The sequence below is a fragment of the Orycteropus afer genome, unplaced genomic scaffold (genome assembly GCF_000298275.1).
Source record: "Orycteropus afer afer isolate SDZICR_OR568_19922 unplaced genomic scaffold, OryAfe1.0 scaffold00018, whole genome shotgun sequence".
Taxonomy (NCBI): domain Eukaryota; kingdom Metazoa; phylum Chordata; class Mammalia; order Tubulidentata; family Orycteropodidae; genus Orycteropus; species Orycteropus afer.
This window is the reverse complement of record NW_006921605.1, coordinates 6438233-6459940: the sequence shown is the minus strand read 5'-3', so window position 1 is coordinate 6459940 and position 21708 is coordinate 6438233. Positions and strand designations below refer to the sequence as shown.

Sequence of the window (21708 nt, the reverse complement as noted above, 5' to 3'; positions counted from 1 at the left end):
GTGCTCAGGAAATGTTAGCCAGCACCTGCCCCAGCTCCTCTTGGCCTGTCCACTGGAGCTCAGGCAGATTGGGAACTAAACAAACTCTGCAGCTAGTGTGGCAGGCTGCTACTTAGCAATGCGTTCTGGTCACGAACCATGAACTAATCCAGAACTGGGGTCCTCACCTCCTCTTGTGTGTCCCCAAAACAGGCCTGAGCCACTGACAGACAGCATCCCAAGCTGCCCGTGGGGTCACTCGTGAAGGTTAAGGGAACTAATCCTCAGGCAGTGCCCAGAACGTGCTGGGGGGAATTTTAAAGAGCAGAGGCCACAAGGCGCTGGCTGAGAGGACACGTGGATGCCATTTTCCACACTGTGCAGCTGAGGAGAGAAGCCTGGGCGATGTGTGCGCTCAGCCAGTGGCATCCAGTGCTGGCCTTTATGGTTTGCTTCCGTAGTCTGCACGACCACCTTCTGGGCTGGCATTACTGTCCTTACAGAAGGGGAAACTGAGGCACAGAGAAGTGTCTAGAAAAGTGCCAGAACTAAGCCTGGAAAGCAAATGCGTTCACTTGTGGTGTTGCAGGCTGGCTCACACAGAAATGTCAGTGGGCCTCCTGGAACCAGCTGGAACACTCCAGGACCACTGTCCTACCTGGTAAACGGTGTCCCTAGAGTTATGAGTCAGGACAGGGAACACTTCAGCCAGGCTTTCAGGGAGATCCTGGAGACTAGTCTGGCTCAGGGCCTTCGAGACACCAAGGTGAAAAGAGAAGTGGCCAAGTGGGTAGAGGAGAGCCCTGGCCATTATCCTGCTACCGGCTGCCGACATGCCAGAGCCCCTCCGCTGTCTGTGGGCTGGGTTAACCTTTGCCTCAGGACACTGGAAAACCCTGCCCCGGCCACCTGTTCCGACACTGTCTGCCTTGGAGGGTGACTGACACTTGAAGGAAAATTTCCCATTAAGTTTTCAAACAAGCTCTCATCAGCCCAACTTGGAGGACAGCGATTTGTCTCTGATCCCAGGGCTGGAGCTGGAGGGGTTAAGGCCTGGCCGGAAGCTGGCTGAGCCCCAGGGGACAAGAGGCAGGTGAGTCTTCACTGCTGTGGGGCTCCTCCAGGGTCAGGGGGCTTCTGGGAGTCTGAAGTCACTTCCTGTCCCATTGCCCAGCTCTCAGCTTCAGGTCCCCACCTCTGCCCCCTGCCCCTCCACACACACACCCACCCTCACCAACACAATCCTCACATGTACAGTCACACACGCTCCCACACACACTCCCACACTCCCCCCACAGCCCCATGGACACACACTCACCCAACCACACCTATAAAAATCCTCACACATCCACACACACACACACACACACACAGTCACTCACTCTCACACTTCATCTCTCACACTCCCTCGTCCTCCTGTTTCCTCACACCCATCTCGGACGTCTCAGCCTCTCTGTGCTGCTCTGTGGAGAAATGCGGGAAGGAATTTGAGAGGAGTAAGGGAGTAGGTCGCTCTCTTCTTCCTCACTCTTCATAGCACCATCTTTCTTCCCCACTGCAGGGCAGTGAATTACTTAAGATGGCCCTTCTAGCCATAGTCTTTGTAACTCCCACCACAAGACGGGGTGGGACTATGCAAACGAAGTGCTTGTGTGGTCCCCCCAAGGGCATTGGATACCTGTTAATAATGCAGTAAGGTGCATGGCACCCTTGTGGGGTGGGACCATGCAAATAAAGTGTATGGAACCCTAATGAGAGGATCAGTTTCTGCCAGAGGTGGAAAGGGGGACCTCACGACATCAAGACAGAAGAACTGGAGGTTGAGCATGTTTTCTGGGCTCAGAGTCCCTGTGCTGGGAACCTCCTAGACGCAGGAGACAAAGAACCGTAACAGGAGACAGCAAGAATTGGCGGCGCAGAGGCAGCCATACCAGAAGACCGGAAGGAGATGGAGCGTTGGGCTTCACGGCCCGCACAGCGAGAGAGCGGAGTGTCTTTGTGTCAAGCTCACTGGGGGAGTGGGGTGCCTCTAGACGCTTAAGAGGGGAAGCTAAAGAGTTTTTTAACACTTGCCTGAGCAGGGCAGAGACCAAAGGGCCATGGCCAAGGGGTCCCAGGGCTGAGGGGCCAAGGCCCGAGGGAGGCCTGCTTATAGGTACTGCTGAGAAGCAGCTGTCCTGACCCAAGAACTGTATCCTGAATGGTTCCTGATCCTGAATTGTAACCTACCACTTCCCCAATAAACCCCATGATAGTGAGCATAGTCTGTGAGTTCTGGGTGGACCTTGAGGGAAATGATCTAAGCCAGCAGCGCAGCGGCGTCCGTGGAAAGGATGGCCAGTGTCAGAACTGGTCACAAGGCTGGAGGGTAGAGACATGGCCGCCCTCTGCCTCACAGGAACCAGTCTTAGGCACTTGAGGCTGACACAGAGTCTCCTCCCCCTTTGCGAAGTTAGAGGACGTCAGAGGCATCTTTATACCCACTGTCCTCAGCTCAAGGAGCTCTGGTTGTGTAAGCAGTGCGTAAAGCATTTGACTGTTAACCAGAAGGCTGGCGGTTCAAACCCACCTGCCACTCCGCAGACGACCAGGCAATCCACGTCCCTAAAGATTTACCTCTGAAACCCAATGGGGGTCTCTACGAGTCCGAATTGACTTGATAGCGGTGGGTTTGGTTTGCTCCTCAGCCCAAGAAGCGCTAATGGTGCAGTGTTTAAGGCATCTGACTGCTAACCAAAGGGTCAGTGGTTTGAACCCACCGGCCACTCAGCTCAGCGGCAGAAAGATGAAGCAGTCTGCTTCCCTAAAGCTTGACAGTCTTGGAAACACATGGGGGTCGCTATGACTTTATGGCAGTGACAGCCTCAAGGCCCCTTCTTCAGATGGCGCCTCCCCTCCGGGGCTGCATGGGCGCCCAGGGGGTGGGGGAGGCAGCCTGCAGGAAGGCCCGCCTTTGGGTGGGGTTTGGGGCAGGGCATCAGGCCCCGCCCCCTCACACTCTGGGCGCCCGGCCCGCGAGGGCCACGAGGGGGCGCCAGGCACCAACCTTTCGCTTCCCTGGCTCCCAGAAGACCGAGGCTCCGAGAATGTCCGGTGCTTGCAGAACTCGGGAGGAGGAGGGAGACCCTAGGGCGGGTGGATGGGGAAGCTTGCCCACCGACCCCGCATTCCTTCAAACTCGCCGAGACGCAGTGCGGCTGGGGGGCTGCGGTGACGTCATCGCTGGCCCCGCCGCCTCTGGCCCCGCGGCTCCTGGTCACTGCGGACGCCTGCGGGCCTAGAGGGACCGGGTCTGGGCGGCCCCGGGGTGTGCGCTCCGCCTGCAGCGCCCCAGGCAGGCTCCCTGGGGGCCGCGTGCCCGGAACGTGACTCAGCGCTTTCCCAGCGCCCCGGCCTCTCGGGGACCAGGGGCGGCGTCCTTCACCTGGAGGCAGAGCCAGAAATGCCTCTTCAAGTGCCCGCGCTGCAGAGGGGCAGGTTCATGCATCCGTCCTGAGCTCAGGGGGCAGCTTACTGGGACCCCAGTGAAGGCAGTGGGAGGAGAGAGGACAGGGGGCCCAGGGCTGACCCCTCCGGGGCTAAGGTCTGAGATGGAAACGTTTTGGAATTGGGGTGCACTGCCTGCTAACCAGAAGGCTGGCGGTTCAAACCCACCAGCTATTCCTGGTGAGAAGACTGGGCAATGTACTTCTGTAGAAATACCGCCTAGGAAGCCCACGGAGGGGTTGCTGTGAGTTGGAAAGGACTCAGTGGCAGTGAGATGTTTGTTGTTTTTTGCCTTCAGAAACAGGCCACAGGAGGGACAGAGGTCTGCAATCAGGGAAATGAGCAAAATGTCACCCCGAGTGGAGAGGCCGAGGGAGGAACAGGTGCTGGGACGCTCGGACTAGATTTGGAAAGTAGGGAAAGGGTGTGGGTGTCAGGAATGGGGAGCTGAGTTTGGCTGGAGTGGTGAGGAGTGGGGGAGTGAGGCGCTGGCGACCAGGCATCAGAGGCTAAGGTTTAGATCAGAGGCTTGGATGTACTTGGTGAGGTGTCTCAGAGGGGAAAATTGTGAGGTGAGAGGTGAGAGGGGCCTGAGGCTGGGTACAGGCCAGGGGACCACCACATGACCAGGGCAGTAAGTGGAGCCAGAGGCAGGGCCAGGAGAAAACCAAAATCCCAAACATACTGCCATCGGTTGATTCAGACTCATAGCGACCCCCATTGGGTTTCCCAGGAAGTAAATCTTTACAGAAGTCCATTGGCCCATCTTCCTTACTCAGAGCAGATGGTGGGCTTGAACTACCAACCTTCTGGTTAGCATTAAATGCTTTAGGCACTGTGCCACCAGAGCTCCTTCGGGGTGGGAGAAGGAGGGTGGAATGGTGCTTTCAGGTGGGTCACAGAGGAGAGAGGTCCTAGGGAGATGAGCAGGAGTCGCATCTCCCTTGTGCTTGGGGCCTGAAGATTCTTCCGTCGGTGGGGAAGTCTTCGCTACGTCCTTAGGCGCTAAGTAGCATGTGAGAAGGGTCACCCTAGAACCTTGCACTCTGCTGTACAGAGCAGTTAGCAGCTCCCTGAGCAGGCCAGCTGGGTTCCGACCTCCCTGCGTTGGCCCACTCCCATCCTGTGCCTGTAACTCTTGTCCGTCTCTGGACTCCTGCTAAATACCTGTGCCTGCTCTTTTAGGAGCTCTGGTGGCGTAGTGCCCAAGGCACTTGACTGCTAACCAGAAGGCTGACGGTTCAAACCCACCAGCCACTCCTCAGAAGGAAGGTTGGGCAATCCTACTTCTGTACTGATACTACCTCAGAAACCCAAGGAGGGGTCACTATGAGTCAGGGGTCACTATGAGTCAGGGCTAACTCGAAGGCACATCACAACAACAACACTCTTTTAAGAATCAACTTGGAAAAAAATGTCACCTGAAGTCTTAAAACCAAACAAGAATTGAGTTTAACTAGTAAAGAACCCCTGCCTCAAGCAGAGTGCTCTTTTAAACTCTATCCCTATGTGATCAGATTGACAACAGCCTCTCAAAAGATTAGCTGGGACTCTGAGGGGAAGTGACTTTATGTTAATGGGGGAGGGACAGTTTGGAAAAGGAGGAGGAAAATGTTTGCACCACTGAAGAATGTCAACAATGTCACTGCATCGCACAGGTAGAAACTGGAAACTTCTATTGTGTGTCTTCTCCACAACAACAGAAAAGTAAATTATTTTTCAAAAAAAGTAATCAACCCAGAGTAGTCCAGTCAAATATGCCAGATGGTCACACGTGTTCTCAAAACCCATCTTCGTGACAAGGAAAGGAAAGAAAAGCCATGCTACAGAAAGCCTTGTACAAGAATGTTCACAATGGTCACAAAGTGCAAACAGCCCGGAGAGCCATCAGAGGGAAAATGGGTAAACAAACAGCTGTAATCGTCTGATGGAATATTACTCAGCCATGAAAAGGAACAAACTGGTGATGCATGCCACAACATGGGTGATTTCAAAAATAATATATTGATGAAAAGAGCCAAGCACAAAGAACATACTGTACGTACCACTTATATGAAATTCTAGATGAAGCAACAAGAAGCCATTGTGAGAGCCAGCAGATGAGTGGCTCCAGGGCAGGGAGAGGAAGGACAGAAAAGGAGCACAAAGGAACATTCCGGGGCTCTGTGTCTGGATATATATATACGTTCAACAAAACGGGCTGAAAACAGTACACGTAAGACCTGAGCATGTAATTGTAAGTCAGTGTTACTTTAATAAAATATATAAATCCACGAGAAAGAACAACAAGAGGAGACAATGGCTGGTGAGCAATTTCCACAAATGTAGGCTGAGAAGCAATGAGGAGAGGATGAGAAATGATGGGGCAGAGAGCAGGGGCCTGCAGGAAGGAGGGGAAGCTGAAAAGAAGCCTGGTGACTGCCTCCCCAGAGTTCACAGAAGGTCAGCACAGAACTGAGTTTGTGTTCTGAGTGGTTAGACCCCAGTTTCCCCTCTTCCTGCACCTGCACAATGAGATTGTTACGCCCCCTCCACAACACACACACACACGGTGGGGGTTTCTGCCCTGGAACAACTGAGGCAGCTCTGGACCAGGGGACAGGGGACACCAGGCACTTCTCAGGGGCAATGATGAGTCGCTGGAGGACAGAGGGTGACGACTGGGTGAAAACCTGCTTCCTGGAGGAGACCCCAGACTACTTCCTGGGCCCAGCTCATCGGTGCCGAACTCAGACTCCTCAGGAAGTGATTCAGAGGTTTTTCTCTGAAGGAATAAAATGGCCGCAGGGAAAAGACTTAGTGATACTGCCGCCTATCACGGCTCCTGGACAAAACTCTGCGTCATCCATCCCACAGTGAATCTGACAAGCGTCAGAACACAGAGTGGGAAGTTTATCCAAGAAACTAGGACGAGTGGTTGCCTCAGAGGAGAAGAGCTGGGTGGCTGGGGTTAGGCCAGGAGCCACTTTCAGGCCTGGGCTGCCCCCATGGCCTACTCTCCCACCTGAGTCCTACAAGCTGGGTACGGGAGATGCCCTGTCTTCCTTCCCTCTCTCAGGCCCTGCTCCCCATGCAGCGGGCTCCCCCGGGCCCTGTCCTTTGCCATCTCAGCATTCCCATCCCACCAGCATCTCAATCCACCTTTTTCTCAAGCTCTTCTTTCTTCCCTTCCACCCCACTGAGGTCTCCCCATCTTACAAACCCTCTCAAGACAGAATTATTTTCTGCTTTGAGTTTTTGGTTGAAACCATGTGTTTTCAGTAATAGGAGACATGTCCAATGAAATGAAAACTATTTTTTTTTTTAAGGATTTTGAGACAATTAGTGGGACATATGTCCTGAGGGGTCTGGTGCTGGGGTTGGTGGGATGAGGCCAGGTTCTTCAGATTCTCACTTACACAGGTCCCCACCCACTGGCAGTTCCCACTGAACCCCAGAGGTGGAAACTCTAGGTGGTCACTACAGGTACCTGGGTCCTGAAAAGGTTAACAGCACGTCCCTTATGGAAAGACTCTCCTTCCCTTCTCTGCTTTGAGCTCAGGGGTTTTGCTGTGGACTCTGGGACCCCTCACCAGGAGGATGAATGGCCTGTGGGAGGCCACCAGCGGCCTGTGGGGCAAATGCTGGCTTCCTTTCCATTCTCCCTGCTGTGGCTCTGCAGCCACACTCAGCACTATTGACACACTCCAGGCTGGCGCAGGGCCTGCTGGGAACGCTGTGGGGGGGGGGGGGCTCTCCTGCCTCAGCTCCCTGGGACTCAGGGCCTTCTGGGCTTGCCCCTTCTGTGTCTGACTGTTTTGGGTCTTGCCGTGTTCTCCTCTGCTCTTGAGTCCTATCGGTGGCCATTCTCTGTTTTCTCTCTCTGTCCTACTTCTCAGAAGAGTTCAGGCATCTGTGGCCGTAGTGTTTGCCTCCATCATGGAAGCTCCTTTGACTTTGTCTTCGGCCCAGCTCCGAAGTCCTTCCGTTACGGTGTCCAGCTTCCAACAGACATCTCCACTCCACCTGGGGTGGCTTCCACAGGGCGGGGCCAAAGCCAGCATCATCTCCCTTGACCTATTGGCTCATTTCATTGATTAATTCGTAGAATTATTCATTTATTTGTGAATTCACCAAGTGTCTGTTAAGCATCTGCCCCTTCAAGCCATCAGTTTTCCCAGGAGGAATTAATTTTCATTTTGTGGATTTGTCTGTGCGTGGTCACACGTGTCGGCATTTCGTCTCTTCTCTTGGCTGGTCGTAATTCCTGTTCTCGGTCCCGTGGGAGGTGTGCACAGGTCATCCACGGGGGGGAGTCTGGGAGGCAGTGGGAAATGAGGAATGAGAGTCTGGGCTGAAGGTCAGAGTTCAAGCTCAGTGGAGGGAGTGTCCTGCCTGGATGGGCATCAGTAGGGCTTTGCAACACCCCCACAGGCCCTTGGGTGCACTGAATACCAGGGTAGGGATGAGAACAAATCCAGTCAGCTTCCTGGAAAATGAGCATTTGAATGGCTCTCTGCTCCCCGGAACGAATGAATGAGTTGGCTAGGCAGAGTGATGAAAAGTTGACCTGAAGATGGACAGAGACTGGGCAGAGGGCATTCTGGGCCCAGGGAGAGGAACAAGGGTGTCACGGTGGCCCTGCTCCCCTTCTCCACCGTCCTTCCCCCACCAATTTTCTCCTAACTTCCTTTAAACCAAGCTTCTGGAGCCGGAAGCTGGTGGAGGTTTGCACTTGAGCATTTGGGGGTGGGGGCCAGGCTGGGGGGGTTGCCCCTCAGTTGGGGAGCAGTCTTTGGCTGCTCAGATTCTTCTCAGGCTGGGAGTCCCCAACTCCCCCCTACGTTACCCCTGCCCATGAAGTAGAGAGCAGAGAGGCCTCGGGGGTGTGGATGGGGTGGGAGGCTCTGCCCCTCTGGAGGCCCATCAATGTCCTATCCCTTCCCTCCCAAGCTGGCCTTGACCAGGGTAGTGCCAGCCCCCTTGGCATTTCCCACCAGGTCAGGGCAAATCTTGAGCCAGGTGTTTCTCCCAGGTGTTCCACCCTCAGCCTAGAGCCCCAGGCCTGGTGGGCTTGGGCAGCTGGGCTCTGAGGGGCCTCAGGGTCCATTCAGGCACAGAGGGTCAGGCACTGTGCTGTGCTCTGAGCTTGTTGCCAAGGTATGGACAGGTCAGAGGCCCGTTTGCCGACACTGTGGGCTGGTGTGGTGATCGGAGGTGGTGGGGCCTGGAATGCTACTTTCTCCACACCAGCCCTGGCTCGGGGCCCTCTGCGACCTCAGCTCCCAAGATGGGCTGGGACCTAGGCCTGGGGGAATCGGGACCGGAAGGAGATGGGGAGAAGCAAAGGAGGCTGGTCACCTGTACTTTCCTCCTCAACACCTGTCCCCTCCTTCTGTTCTTCCAGAACCCCACTCACATCTCAGGGCTGCTGTTCAAGGCCCCTACCACCCCTTTCACTGATCCCACAGGGTCAGCCCAGGGCTCTCCCCACTGCTCCCCCTGGGCCTGTCGGGCCCATCCCTCTCTCCATCTCTGCCCACCCTCAGGTCACAGTACCACTTCTCTTTTATCCCTCTGCCCAACCAATGCATTCACTCATTCATTTATTCAACATACACTTATCGCCTCGGGCCCTGTGCTTCATGCTGTGAATATAGGGATGGGCAAGATGGACAGCTATTCCACCCCAATTGCACCTCTTCCCCTGACAGACTCATGGCCACCCTCCGCCCCCCGCAAAAAAAAAAAAAAAAAAAACAGTGCTCATTTTAAGCACCTTGGTGGGCTCTGGGATGCTGTGGGGATGGGGCAGGGGCTCAGTATCCAGCTAAGGGACAGGAGGGAGCACAGAGCAGCCTGGGGGTGTGGGTAGGGGCCACTGGGGGGGGGGGCTGGGTGCAGGAGAACACTGGCAGCTTCCCAGCCTCAGCTTAATTCCCTGGGCAAACACGGGCTCTGGGAGGGCTGCCCAAAATCAGCCGGTGGCTGCAGCTTCAAAGGGCCCTGGGGGCCTGGGTAGGGCGGGCTGTTGGGGGTGGGGTGGGGTGCTGCTCTCAGTTCCTGGAACTCTCGCTGTCGCAGGGGCTCAGAGGAGCCGCTTCCTTCCAGAGGAAACATCAGCCCCCATCACCACCCTGCTGCCGCAGCTGTCCTGCCCTGGACCGGGCGGCAGGCCGCGTGATGAGGCCCACAGGGCAGGTGGGGGCTGGACCTGGGCCTGGGGGACCTGGTGGCCCCCTGGTTGTGACATGTCCCCACCTCTCCACGCCCTGTCTGCTCGGGCTGGTCAGCTTCCACGAGTCCTACCCGTCCGGTGACCCGTGTCCCCTCGCCCACCCATGACGCACGAAGAGCAAGTTCAGGCCTCAGCATGCCTGTTGTGGCTTTGACCTGTCCCACCCGGGAGCCCGAGTGGGAAGCAAAGAGGTGCTCTGGGGGGAAGGGCAGAGGGGCTTGACGGAGGATGCGCCCCACAGTCACGGCTCTGATGTGTGCACAGCCCAGTGTGGGTGGCCTCAGGAAGCCCCCTCCCCTGCCCCAGCGGGGCCTCCACCCTTTGTCTAAACCTGGGCCACCTGTGTTTTCCTCCCCATCACACAGGAATGTGTCACAGGACTGGAGCCACTCTCCACCTCATTGTCAAATCAAGCCTCCTCCCCTCCCCACCCCACCCCACACCCGACAGGCCCAGGCCTGCCCTAGGGACCGGCTCAGTGCCCCTGCCGGGAGGTCAAATACACCTGTTTATCTCTGGGCCTCAGCCCAATCAGCCCAGGATGGACCTGACCTGATTCCTGACCACCTCCGCCCTCTCCCTCCCGTCACAAACCTTCCTTCCGCCTCCAGCTTGGCTCTGCAGGGGGCCTGGGCAGTCTGATCCAGGGAAGCACACAGTGCAGGCCCAGGGGCATCCCAGGCCTTCCAGACCTCCCAGACACCCCTGGAGCCCAGCTGCGCCTGTCCTGTGGGTCTGGGGGTAGGGACCCCCAGACCTGAGCTCCTGGCTTTCCTCCCTGATGCTGCCCCCTATCCCGGCATTTCTGGTGGTGGGGGGCGGTGAGGATGATAGGCGGATGGGGAAAAAGGCAGGATGTCGGGGGACGGGGTGACCCAGTGCTCTGGGAAGTGGTATCTCCCAGCACCCAAGAATGAAGTGGTTCAGAGGCTTGCCAAGGAAAGGTGGGATTTGTGGGTTAGTCATGAACTCCAAGCCACACAGCTCAAAAGAGACTGGACAACTCAGTGCAACATGTGACCCTGGGGTGGGATGCTGGGACAAACAGGAACGTCATGGGGACAATCAGCAAAGCAAGAATGGAGGCTCCAGCTGAGATGGGGTTTTAGGCCAATGGCAACATCCTGGTTTGGATGGCTGTACTGGGGTTGCGTGGGGTCCCTGGGTGATGCAAATGGTTCCCTTGGCTGTCAACTGAAAGGTTCTAAGTTCAAGTTTGCCCAGGGGTCCCTCAGAAGAAAGGCCTGGTGATCTACAGATGAAAAATCCACCCCGGAAAACCCGCGGACACAGTTCTGCTCTGATACACGTGGGGCAGCCAGGAGTCAGTCAATGGCACCTGGTCTTTGGACTGTGGGTATGTGGGGCTGGGGTGAACTCCTAGAGGCAATGGGTATCCTGTGTGCGAGGCACTCTCAGGGGTGGGAACATTTTTCAGTTGGGATCGCATTGAGTCTATAAATAAATGTGAGGGAAACGAACATTGTGGGAAACTAAAAGCCACAGAGCTGAGGGAGGAATGAAGAGGAATTGTTGTCAGTTTCCACTCATAGCAACCCCACCTGACAGAGAAGTGCCCCAAAGTGTTTCTTAGGCTGTAATCTTTATGGAAGCAAAGCCCAAAGCAAGCCCACTGTGGTGGAGTCGATTCTGACTCATAGCGCCCCTAGAGGACAGAGTGGAACTGCACCACAGGGTTTCCAAAGCTGTCAATCTTCAGGGAAGCAAAGCCCAAACCACACCCACTGCTATGGAGTCCATTCTGACTCACAGCGCCCCTAGAGGACAGAGTGGAACTGCCCACAGGGTCTCCAAGGCGGTCATCTTTACAGGAGCATCTTTCTCTGACAAAGGCACTGGTGGGTTTTGAACCTCCAACCTATCAGTTAGCAGCTGAGTGCTTAACCATTGCCCCACCAGGGCTCCTTCTGAATAGGAACTCAGGCTTTCCCCACGCACATGCTGCCTGCAGAAAGGCCGGTGGGAAGCCCCGTACACGCACTCAAAGCCTCCCTGGGACACGGTTCCCAGCTTTGGCCTCACTTCTCCACCACCTGGGGACACTTCAGAAACTACCAGGCCTGGGGCCAATCCCCAGGGACTCTGGTAGAATGTTCTGGGCCCACGGCCTGGGCACCGGGGCTTTCTGAAGCTTCACTCAAATGTCTCAGGGTGAGAACTCTGCCCTGCCCGGCCTCTCTAGACCTGGCCTCGTCTCCTGGGGTGGTTCTACCAGCGCAAGTTCCACCCTCCATCCAGGGCTGGAGGGTGGTCCCGGGGACCTTGGAGAAGGCTGAAGCCCCCTTGCTGCCCGCTAAGGCTGCCACTGCAGGGATAGTGGAAGAGGAGGTCTGGGGGGGGGGTAGGGCGAGGAAGGGGGGAGGAGGGGCCTGGGGAGTGCGGGGACTCCACTCAGCGTTGGGGTGGAGGGCCTCAGCCGAGGGCCAGGTTGGCTTCTGGGTCCCGCAAGGCCCTTTCACCAGCCCTGCAGTGCGCCGGCTGAAATATTTGGAATAATTAGCAAGTGAAAGCCGCAAGTTAGCCGAGTGAATGCCAGCTTGGCCTAGAGCCAGCCTGAGTGCTGGGAGAGAGAGGGGTGGTAGGGAAGGGGTGGGGGAAAGCTGGACAGGACTGTGTGGGAGAGTGTGTCCTTGCGTGTGCGTGTGTGCGCTGGGGGAGGTGTCGTGCTCCAGCTGGGGGGCATGTGTGGGGCCGGGGCCAGGGGAGTGGATTCTGGACCAGGCTGTGGGGATGGGTGGCAAGGTGCCCGTGGAGTGCCCCTTCCAACTCACTCTGACCTTGGTCTCCCCACCAGTACTCGGGCAGGCCGGTCCCTCACAGAGGGGGCCCACTGGAGTGAGTGGGGAACGGCCCTGGTGGTCTTCCTCCTCTCGGAGCCTGCCTTGGCCTGGAAGCGCAGGCGCACACCCCAGGGTGGGTAGGGCAGCCTCTGACCTCACACCCCGCCCTCCAGGAAAGGACCAAGGGAGGCCGGTGCTGGAGGCAGGCCCAGGCCGGGGCGCAGGGCTAGCGCGGGCGAGCCCAGGCAGGCCCTGGAGGTGGGGGATGAGCCCGGGGCACACACTTGGGTCTTTGTGCGCCCCCCGGGGCCAGAGCAGGGGCAGTGAGCCTCCCTGCTTTGTCACTTGCTCCCCTGGGCTGTGGGCGCAGGTCTCCCCATTGCGCAGACGGAGCCACCGAGGCCCGGGCCTTGGGGGACTCTGAGGGCCACCTCTGCCCCACGTTCTCCCCGGGGAAACTGAGGTTGTGGGGAGTTCGTCAGGTGCCCCTCTGCACGTCCCCTGTGGCCTCCTTTCCCCCACGCCCCCCTCAGACAGTGGAAGACACGGCCTCTTCCCTCCCAAACTGTGCCCTCACTTTTGCCCAAAAAAAGCCCAGCGCTCATTATAGGTTTTAAACATTTTTATTTTTCAATTTTTTTTTAACCGTAAATAACTTTCCATGAGAAAGGTTAAATTACCCCACGGGGTGGGAGGGGGATAGGGGACACAGCTGAGGGCTCAGTGTGGGGAGCACCGCCCCCCCGCCCCCCAAGGGCAGGCAGGGGGGGCCACCTCCCACCCTTCCTGGTCCCAGCTTGCCTCTTGGTTAAGTCTTCGCTATGGCTAAATGCCCTACGTTAGTGTGTCTGCTCCCCCCAAGCTTGGATGCCCCTGCCCCCCAACTTCCTGGTGCCACTGCTGCTCTCAGACTCCAGTGGGGGTCAAAGTTTGGAATTTGCACCCTCAGCTTGACCCCTAAGGATGGGGCCGGGCAGAGACCCCAGAGGCCTTAGGGAGAATCTCCTTGCCCCCCAATTCTCAGCCTGTTCAGTCTTTTCGGCCTGCCCCGCCCCCATGTCTGTCCTCTGCCCACCTCCCCCCTGCACTGCGCCCCTGCCCCAGGGAGGCTTTGCCGGCAGAGGCCTCTAGGGGCTAATTTGCTGTCACTAATTAGCATCTGTTGTACCTGGGAAGTTCTCTGGCTAGAGAGCAGGGGAGAGAGAGAGGAGGGAGGGAGCAGCTGCCCAAGGCTGGGTGCTGTGGGGAGGACCCTCTTCTGTCCTTCCCGGCTGGGCCCAGGCCTCCGGGCCTCCAGGCCTCGCTCGCACAGTGCAGGGTCCTGTGGCCGGGCCCTGGGGTGGAGACAGCTCTGTGCAACACTGTGTGTATGTGGGGGACTGGGAGGCACTGGTCCTGGACCCCCAGTTCTCAGCCTCCTGGGCTGGAATGCGGCTGGGGCAGTGCAGCTTCTTGGCGTCGGCCTTGGGAGGCCCGGCGCAGCCCCTGCCTGGGCGGTGGGGTGTCCTTGGGCCTGCGTTGGGGGGGCAGTTCTGGGCCCTGACGTGGGAACTGTCTGGAGGTGGGGCGGGGCCTGGCCTCTTACAAGAAGGCGCCCACGCTGGTCCAGTCCTGCAGGTCGGCGGCCAGGGTGGCGTCCCCAGCTTCAAAGAGGGGCTCCGGGGGCAGACAGCCACTGCCGCCCTCGTCCCAGGGGTGCTGCAGGAAGGAGGTGGCCAGGAAGGTCTCATCAAAGTCCACGCTGTCGGCAGCCTGCTCCGCCAGGGGCCCCCAGCTAGCAGGGCAGTCGATGTGGCGGCCGTGGATGGTGAGGTCCACGTCGCTGTGCGAGGCAGGGCTCAGCGGCGGGCTCAGGTCCAGGCCCTCCAAGGAGCCCAGCTCCTCGCCCAGGGGGCCTGCGTCGAAGATGGCGTCCCAGTCAAAGTTGCCTTTGAGGGGTTCGAGCTGGCCCTGCTCCTCCTGGGTCAGCAGCAGGGAGCTGGGCGGCCGCGGGGCCTTGGCCACCCGCTTGGGCAGCGGCTGCTTGCGCTTGTGGCCGGGCCTGCCCTCGCCCCCAGCCCAGCCCGCCTCCCCGGTGGCCTCCTCAAACTCCCGCAGCAGTTGCTGGGCCTCGGTGTTGACGGTCAGCGGCCCAGCCCAGGGCGCAGTGCTGGGCTCCTGCGAAGGCTGCCGGGCAAAGGCAGGGTGGATGTGGACTGGGGGGAGCCGGCGCTTCTTGAAGGCCCCGCTCAGCAGCCGCTCGGCGTACTGGGGGTCGATCCGCCAGAAGCCTCCCTTGCCCGGCTCGTCCTTCTCCCGGGGCACTTTGATGAAGCATTTGTTTAGGGACAGGTTGTGGCGGATGGAATTCTGGACACAGGACAAAAGCCAGAGAGAGAGAGAGAGAGAGAGAGAGAGAGAGAGAGAGAGACTGTCAGCCCAGTGGGAAGGGTTGGTGGCACAACGGCACCTAGTTCTCTTGCACCCCCCCTCCCAGTCCTCCCTGACAGAGAAGGGCAGGATGGACACGCTGGTCTGGCGGGGCGACTGGGACATCAGCCACAGGGCATGGGGTACTGAGAGTGCGGTCGGGGGCTTTTGTTCCTGTTGCCCGGATATCTGCCTGCTCAGTCATCCGAGCCCTGAGCCGCAGGGTGGCTCCAAGTGCCACCCCCGTCGCCTGCCCTCCCTTACCCCACTGCTTGAGGACTCTGGCCAAAGCCCTTGGCTCCCCCAGGGCCTGGACCCCATCTCCCGACTCCAGGGGCCTGGTTGGCCCTCTGTGAAGGAAGAGGTGGGGTGAGGGAGATGGCTAGGTGGCCAAGGGTGTATGCGTGTGTGTCTGTGTGTGCATGTGCGTGTGTACAGAGATGCAGCATGGCGGAGCTGGCGACTTTCCTTGTTGAGTCAGCTGCTGGTCTGGGCCCTCACCCCCACGACCCCCCTGCAGATGACTACTCAGCCAGGTGCACAGAGCTCCCTCCTGGAGCCCAGGCCTGTGCCTGGGGTAGGGTAGGATGGGGGTCTCTGCTTCCTCTCCCAGGGCCTGGTGGTCCAAACCCAAGCAAATGAAGAACGTCTTTGGGACTGGGATGCTGTGGCCTGACCCCAGCGGGTGCCCCAGGGAAGAGACCCTGCTCAGCTCGGGCATCCTTGGGGCCTGTCCCCAACTCCCTCCTGATCCTGCCAGTGGAGACTCGCAGGGCAATGTCTGTCTGGTCTCAAACCCACCGTCCTGCCTTGTTTGTAGGTGCATACCATGTTGGTGGGGGTGGGGGGGCCGGAGCTGGGCCAGCAGGACATATGGGTGGACAGTGTCCTCCTGGTGGGGCTGGGATGTTTACATGACGGCCAGGGCCCCTTGGCTGCTCTGTGCCAGTTCTGGAGACTTGGAACAAGAAGCCAGAGCGCAGGCAAGAGCCCCTGTGGAGAGCACCTGGCTCAGGTAATTGCCCCCCAGGGAGGTTGGTTGAGAAGAGAGGGAGGACTGGAGGCAGGAAGCTGGGGGACGCTGTGGGGTGGGAGGCTGGGACCCCAGCTTTAGGAAGCTTCCATACCCGTCCTCGGACACAGCTGGTCTTCACATCCTGCAGCCCCGGACCTCCCGCCCCCCCTCCCCCCCAGCAGAGGCAATGCAAGAGTCTGGTGGGAAGGGCCTGCCCCAGCTTTCACTCAGAGTCCAGCCCTGGCAAACTGTCCTTGGCCAGCTGTGCCTAGGAATTCCAGGACTTGGGACAAGAATGTGTCTCCCATTCATTGCCTCCCCAAGGAGGCAAAGTCCCTTCCTCTAGCCCTGGTCCTAGGCTGGGCCTGCTTTTCCCCTTGAATCTCAATATCTGCACCCCGGAAGCCCCCTGGGCCCTGAATTCACTCCCCTCTTTCTCTGCAACTCAAGAGAGGAGCAGCCCAAGAACAAGGGTCTTTGGAGGCCCTTCATCTAGGCCTTCCTTCAGCCCTACTTCGCTTCCAATGAATACGGTCAGGCATCCTGCGGTGGGAGGGGAGTCTGAGTGGAGCGCGGGGAGGAGTGGGGAGGGAGCGGCCGCCTCCCGCACCTCCCCTACCTGCCAGGTGGGGTCTGCGTGGCGGAAGTAGCAGAAGTTGTCCGTGATCCACTTGTAGATGGCCGAGAGGGTGATCTTGGTGGCCTTGCTGGCCTGCATGGCCATGCAGATGAGCGTGGCGTAGGAGTAGGGCGGCTTCACGTGCGGGTTGGTGGCGTAGTCCACGTCGTCGGGGGGAGGGGCCTGCAGCCCCGGGGGCGCGCTCCGTGACGTGCACGACGACGTGGGCTTACCGGGCGTGTGCGGCGGGCCCAAGCAGGCGGGGTCGGCCGCCAGGGGGGACCCTGGCGCGGCCGAGCCTGGCACCTGGTGGTAGCCGTGGGGGTCGGCGCCCCCCGGGGGCAGGGTGGAGGCCTTGGCGCTGAGGATGGAGAACTCCTGCAGCCACTGCAGGCTTGTCAGGCTGTCATCCAGGGCGTCGGGCTCCTCCGGGCCACCCTCGGGCGCGGCCTCCTCCGCCGGCCCCACTCCCGGGAGGCGCAGCCAGCTCTCCGCCATGTCTGCGCGGGCTCTCCGAGGGGGCAGTCACCATCCACAGCTGAGCCGAGGGGCGCGCCGCGCTCGCCGGCCGCTGACTCTGAGGCTCCGGTTACGCGGCCGCCCGGATGCGCGCGTCCATCCCGCGGCCCGGGGCACCTCCGCCTCTGAACGTGTGTGTGGTCGCCTGCGGGAACCACGGGGGACTGAGCTCCCTCACCCCCGGGGGAGGATGTGTTTAAGAGGGGCTCTGCTCAAACCGCCCCCGAGCTGCGGACTAGGCCCTGTTAGTGCCGGGGTCAGGGCCACAGAAGCAGTGCCCTCGGGTCTGGCCCCATGGCGTTCACCTGTCTCTCCATTTTCTTCTCGAGGTTCTAGAGGGGACTCTACTAGCCGAATGTGAGAAGAGGGTGAGGGCACCCCTTTCTCCAGAAGAGCAGGGAACAGGTACCCTCTTCAACAAGTGAAAAGGGGGCGAGGGAAAGCAGTGCGGCGGGGCAGGGGGCGGGGGCGGTCGTCTGATCCCTGAACCTGCTGTTAGAATGAGGGGTCCCAGGAAAGGAGGGGAACAGGATAGAGAATTACGGGAGAGCGAGCAGGGAGTTACCCCGATTCCTCAAGTGTCAGTCCCTGGGTCCCCCCCACTTCCGTCGGGGACGGATGGGAGAGCGGGCTCGGTACCGACGCCCTCCCTGCCTTTGGCGCGCAGCCCTCCCGGTCCCTTACCTGGCTCAGAGCGCAGCCCGGGCCAGAGGAAGGTTCTGGAAGAAGTTCCTCCCACCCCACTACGGCTCTCCGCCCCCAGCTCCAGGGCCCACCAGTGCCCCTTGTCGCCCCCCCGCCCGACGGCTCTCTCTGAGCGCCTGCGGCTTCGGGACCGGCATTAAGTAGCCGCTCCAAAAGGCTTCTCCCGCTGCCATGGCGACGCTCCGCCCCCATAAACAGCTTCCGCCGCTGCCATTGGCCAGCGCATCTCCTAGGAGACCGTGGCACCTCGCGGCGGTGGCTCTCCGCGAGCTCCCTCCTCCGGCTGCGCTCTCCCGCCTGCCCAGCCCCCCGCACCCGGCCGCCTCGCGCCTTCCCGCCCGCGGGCCCCGCGCTCCCGCCCGAGCCCGCGAGCCGCCGCCGCCGCCCTCCAGCCCCGGGAGCCGGGACGCGGGAACCACGCAGGGCTCAGGCTCGGGAACCGTGGCCTTGAGGTTTTCTTTCCTCGACTCTGTGCCGCGAGTGGCACCTTCTCCTGTTTCCGCCACCTTCCCTCTCCCCCGACCCCGAGTGTCGTCTCTAGTGCCCGGCAACTCCACCTGCCGCTCGTGCCCGCAGACACGCCACCTCGATCGCAGACACTCGGAGGCGGGCAGGGCAGCCAGCGTTTCCCGGTAAGCGGCGCCCTCCCGACTCCAATCTAGGGACCTGGCGTTCCAGAGGCTTCTGCGGAAGTGCCGTCTCCTCATCCCCGACAGCAGAGGCGCCGGGGTGAGAGTCGGAGAAGCCCAGGCCAGGTGCACTGTCCCGGCGGGGTCATCCGCCCCATCGACCCCACCCACCTTTACAGACAGGGACTAAGGGTAGAGCACACCTGGGACTGCGGCCCGCCCTCCTACCCTGCTCTGGCCTCCCTCCTGTCACCAACTTCCCTGCTCTTTAATTATTGAGGGGCTGCGTGCTGGGAGTTCTCCGGTTTAAGGCGGCAGCAGAGCGGGTGGGGGTGGGGCATCTAACCCAGGCCTCCGCTAGGCACCTGGGTGGGGGCCCGCGGGCAGCGGGGAGGTGCTGTCTGTCCACAAAGCCCGAGGAACCCAAGGACTGGCTGCACTACTGGGGGCATGTGGTCCCCTGCCCCCAGCCCGATCCCACTCCTCCCAAGGATTAAAGAGCACCAGCCAAGGCCAGACGGCTTTCACAAATGAGCCACCTTCCCAGTTAGCAGCTGTCCTTCCCTTGTAAACAGTTTTATTCATTTTTGAGACTCATGCAGCAATCCATAAATATTGCATTCTTGATATCCCACTGCAACGCGCCCTCGAGTGTCCTCCGGGGAGTAAGGGGGTGCACAGTGGCACACACACGCTGGCACAGCCCAGGTGTGCAGGTGCTAACACAGTCAGCAACCAGCTTGCCAGGGGCACACAGACAGGATCCCAACTCTCCCCCTGAAGTGGCTTCCTCTTCTTCCTGCATGTGTGTGCCCAGGAGATGGCCCCAAGCATGGGTGCCAACTTAGTGGGTAGAACTGGGCAGAAGGGAAGTACTGGGCCCTGGCTCCCTAAAGGCCCCAGCAAGTGCCCAGGCCTCTATAGTGCAGCTGGCCTCCAATGCGAAGCCAGGCCCAGCCATTCTCGCTGGTGATCTGCTTTCAACATAAGGTATCCCTACAGGTGGAGGGCTGGGGCCGTGGGGTGGAGCCTGACGAGGGCCTGCCCTCTGCCTGGGGTACTCTACTTGCTACAGCAAAATGCAAACAAGGAAAAGGTGCAGAGACACTGAGAAAAACGCACAGGGCCACTTTCAACCCAGATGTGTGTATCTGGCACCAAGGGCCGAGGAAAGGGAGCCCAAGATAGGCGTCCTTCGGGGATCTATGTGACGCTTGTCCTTGGAGAGGGCCAAATACGTCTGAGGAAAGCCCCAGCTCCTTGAGGGTGGGGTGGCAGTAACTGCTTCCTCTTCAGGTTCCTGGCCCTGAGGCCGCTGTTTACCCGACTCCCCTTCCTCTCAGCTCCTTTCCCGGGCCCTCCCAAGTCACAGCACACTGTGAGTGCTCCTGCAGGGAGGGGAGGGGGGGTCTGTGTGCCTAGCCCCAGGCTCATGGGAGCTCCCCACTGCCTGGTGCTTCTGGGGTCCGACTTCAGGGAAATCAGAACTGGGGTTATTGCTGTAATCATCCTGCTCAATATGGAAGGGGCTGTGAAACCGGGGAGCAGAGCAAGAAGCCTCAGTGGGGCCTGCCGTGCGGACTGCGCCGAGGGGTTCCAGAGCGGGCGGACCTGCAGCTCGGGGTGGGAGCTTCCGTACAGGCTGGCTTGTCACAGCTGCATCAGGAGAACACTGTTCCCCGCGGCCAGGGCGTCCCCTGGGTGCTGGGCTCCTTTGGAGGAGCCTTGGAAAGCTGTTGTACAGTGACAGTGCCCAATACTCCGAGGGTCTGTGTGTGTGTGTGGGGGGGCATCTCATCTCGCCTCCGAAGAAACTCTATGGAACTCTGCTTCCCGCAATCTCATGCTCCACTCGATAACCATCTTCTCCCCAAAGTCTACAGACAAAACAGCTCCCCAAGAGCTAGCGGGCTCCCCTGAGAACCCCGGGGTTGGGAAAGGGGTAGCCCTGCTTCTTCCAGCCTTGCTGTTCAAGGCTGTGGCTGTGGTTGTGGTGCAGTTCCACTGGGGTGTGGTGGGGACACACAATTTGAACACCACAATCTCTACATCAGTCTCTCACATAGCGCACCCATGGAGGGCTCCCCTCGAGCATCAGGGACTCAACCTCTCCCTCTGCCTGTCAGGCTCAGCAGAGCTGGAAGGCAGGAGCCGAGTACATGGAGGGAGGGAGGTCTCTGAGGTGAAAGCCTTGGCCTCAGCCATTCAGCTCCCAGCAGGCCCCAGGCTGCTGCCTGCACTTAGCACAGGTTCTCCACCCCTTCCTTTGGGCCTCCTGGGCACTGATTTGAGGATCATAAGGTCTACACTCCTTAAAGCCTATTCAACTGTTGACAAAGGAGGGTGGAGACAGGGGCAACAGGGATAAGAACCCCACCTTAGGGGGTTGTGGTCGAGACAAAAAGTGCTAACATAAGACAGTGCCTAGCAGAGCCTGGCACATAGACTTGGACAGAAATTGTGTTTCTTGAAATGGATTCTTAGGGTGGACTCCCAGGCATTGGTGAACGACCTGACCCTGGATGCTTGGGGTTTTCTTGCCCTTCAGACTCGAGGCACCAAGGCCAAGGGAGGTGAGCTCCGCTACTAGGAGGGACTGTCCTCCCAGCCAACCTTCTGGTGGCCGCCACAGCTCCTGGGCTTGAGGAAGGAGCTCCCACTGTTCTTTGCGGGTAATTCCACATTTGGGGCAATATGGCTGCTCCCTTCCCACTCAAGTCCTCTCCAACCCCATCCAAACGAAACTGGGCTATGATGTTCCAGAAGATGTCAGGTGAGTGTAAGGAAGCCACCAGAACTCTGAGTCTTCTGGTCTTAACTCCTAAGGGGAGAAAAGATGTAAAAGAAACAACCAGCTTGGGGAGCTCAGCTCCACCCAAAGATCAGAGGCAGTAGATATGTCGTGGAGAGTCTGCAGAGGGTCTCACTGGCCACAGTTTGAGTGACGTCAGCCCACAAGGAGAGAGAGCTTCCAGTCACTGAGTGCAAGGACCACGGTGACAGGAGACAAGGCTGGGACAAAGAGGAGGCTGGCCTCACCATCCAGCTTTCACATGAGGGTGGCACATGTCTTGATGAGGATGCCCAGGAGGCCAGTGGCCCAGCACGGACAGGAAGGAATGCGCAGACAGCAGGGGAGCCCTGGGACAGGGGCTGGGGTTCTTCAGACAGCTAACGGACCCCACACACAGGCTCTGTCCTCGGGGTCCTCCTGGCTGCTGGATGATAAGCGCCGGCGCTGGGGCTTCCTCCAACCAGCAGTGTTGTCATCTGCTTGCCAGGTGCCTGGATGAGAGAAAAGGCAGGTCACAGGGGCCAGAGCTCTGGCT

At 59.3% G+C, this 21708-nt stretch overlaps 2 protein-coding genes across 2 annotated transcripts in view; both read right to left on the bottom strand.

Moving 5' to 3' along the window:
- Window positions 1-14064: 14064 nt before the first annotated feature.
- Window positions 14065-17024, bottom strand: FOXJ1 (forkhead box J1). The gene is made up of 2 exons (XM_007959629.2): window positions 16527-17024; window positions 14065-14832 (listed from the first exon to the last, which is right to left on the bottom strand). Exons 1-2 carry the CDS (start codon window positions 17022-17024, stop codon window positions 14065-14067), a joined length of 1266 nt encoding a protein of 421 aa, XP_007957820.1.
- A 4518-nt stretch (window positions 17025-21542) lies between these two features.
- The window catches only part of RNF157 (ring finger protein 157), a 116133-nt gene continuing 115967 nt past the window's right edge, over window positions 21543-21708 (bottom strand). Inside the window, exon 19 of the mRNA XM_007959628.2 lies at window positions 21543-21664. Coding sequence (XP_007957819.1) covers window positions 21543-21664 — 122 coding nt within the window. The remainder of the gene's footprint in view (window positions 21665-21708) is intronic.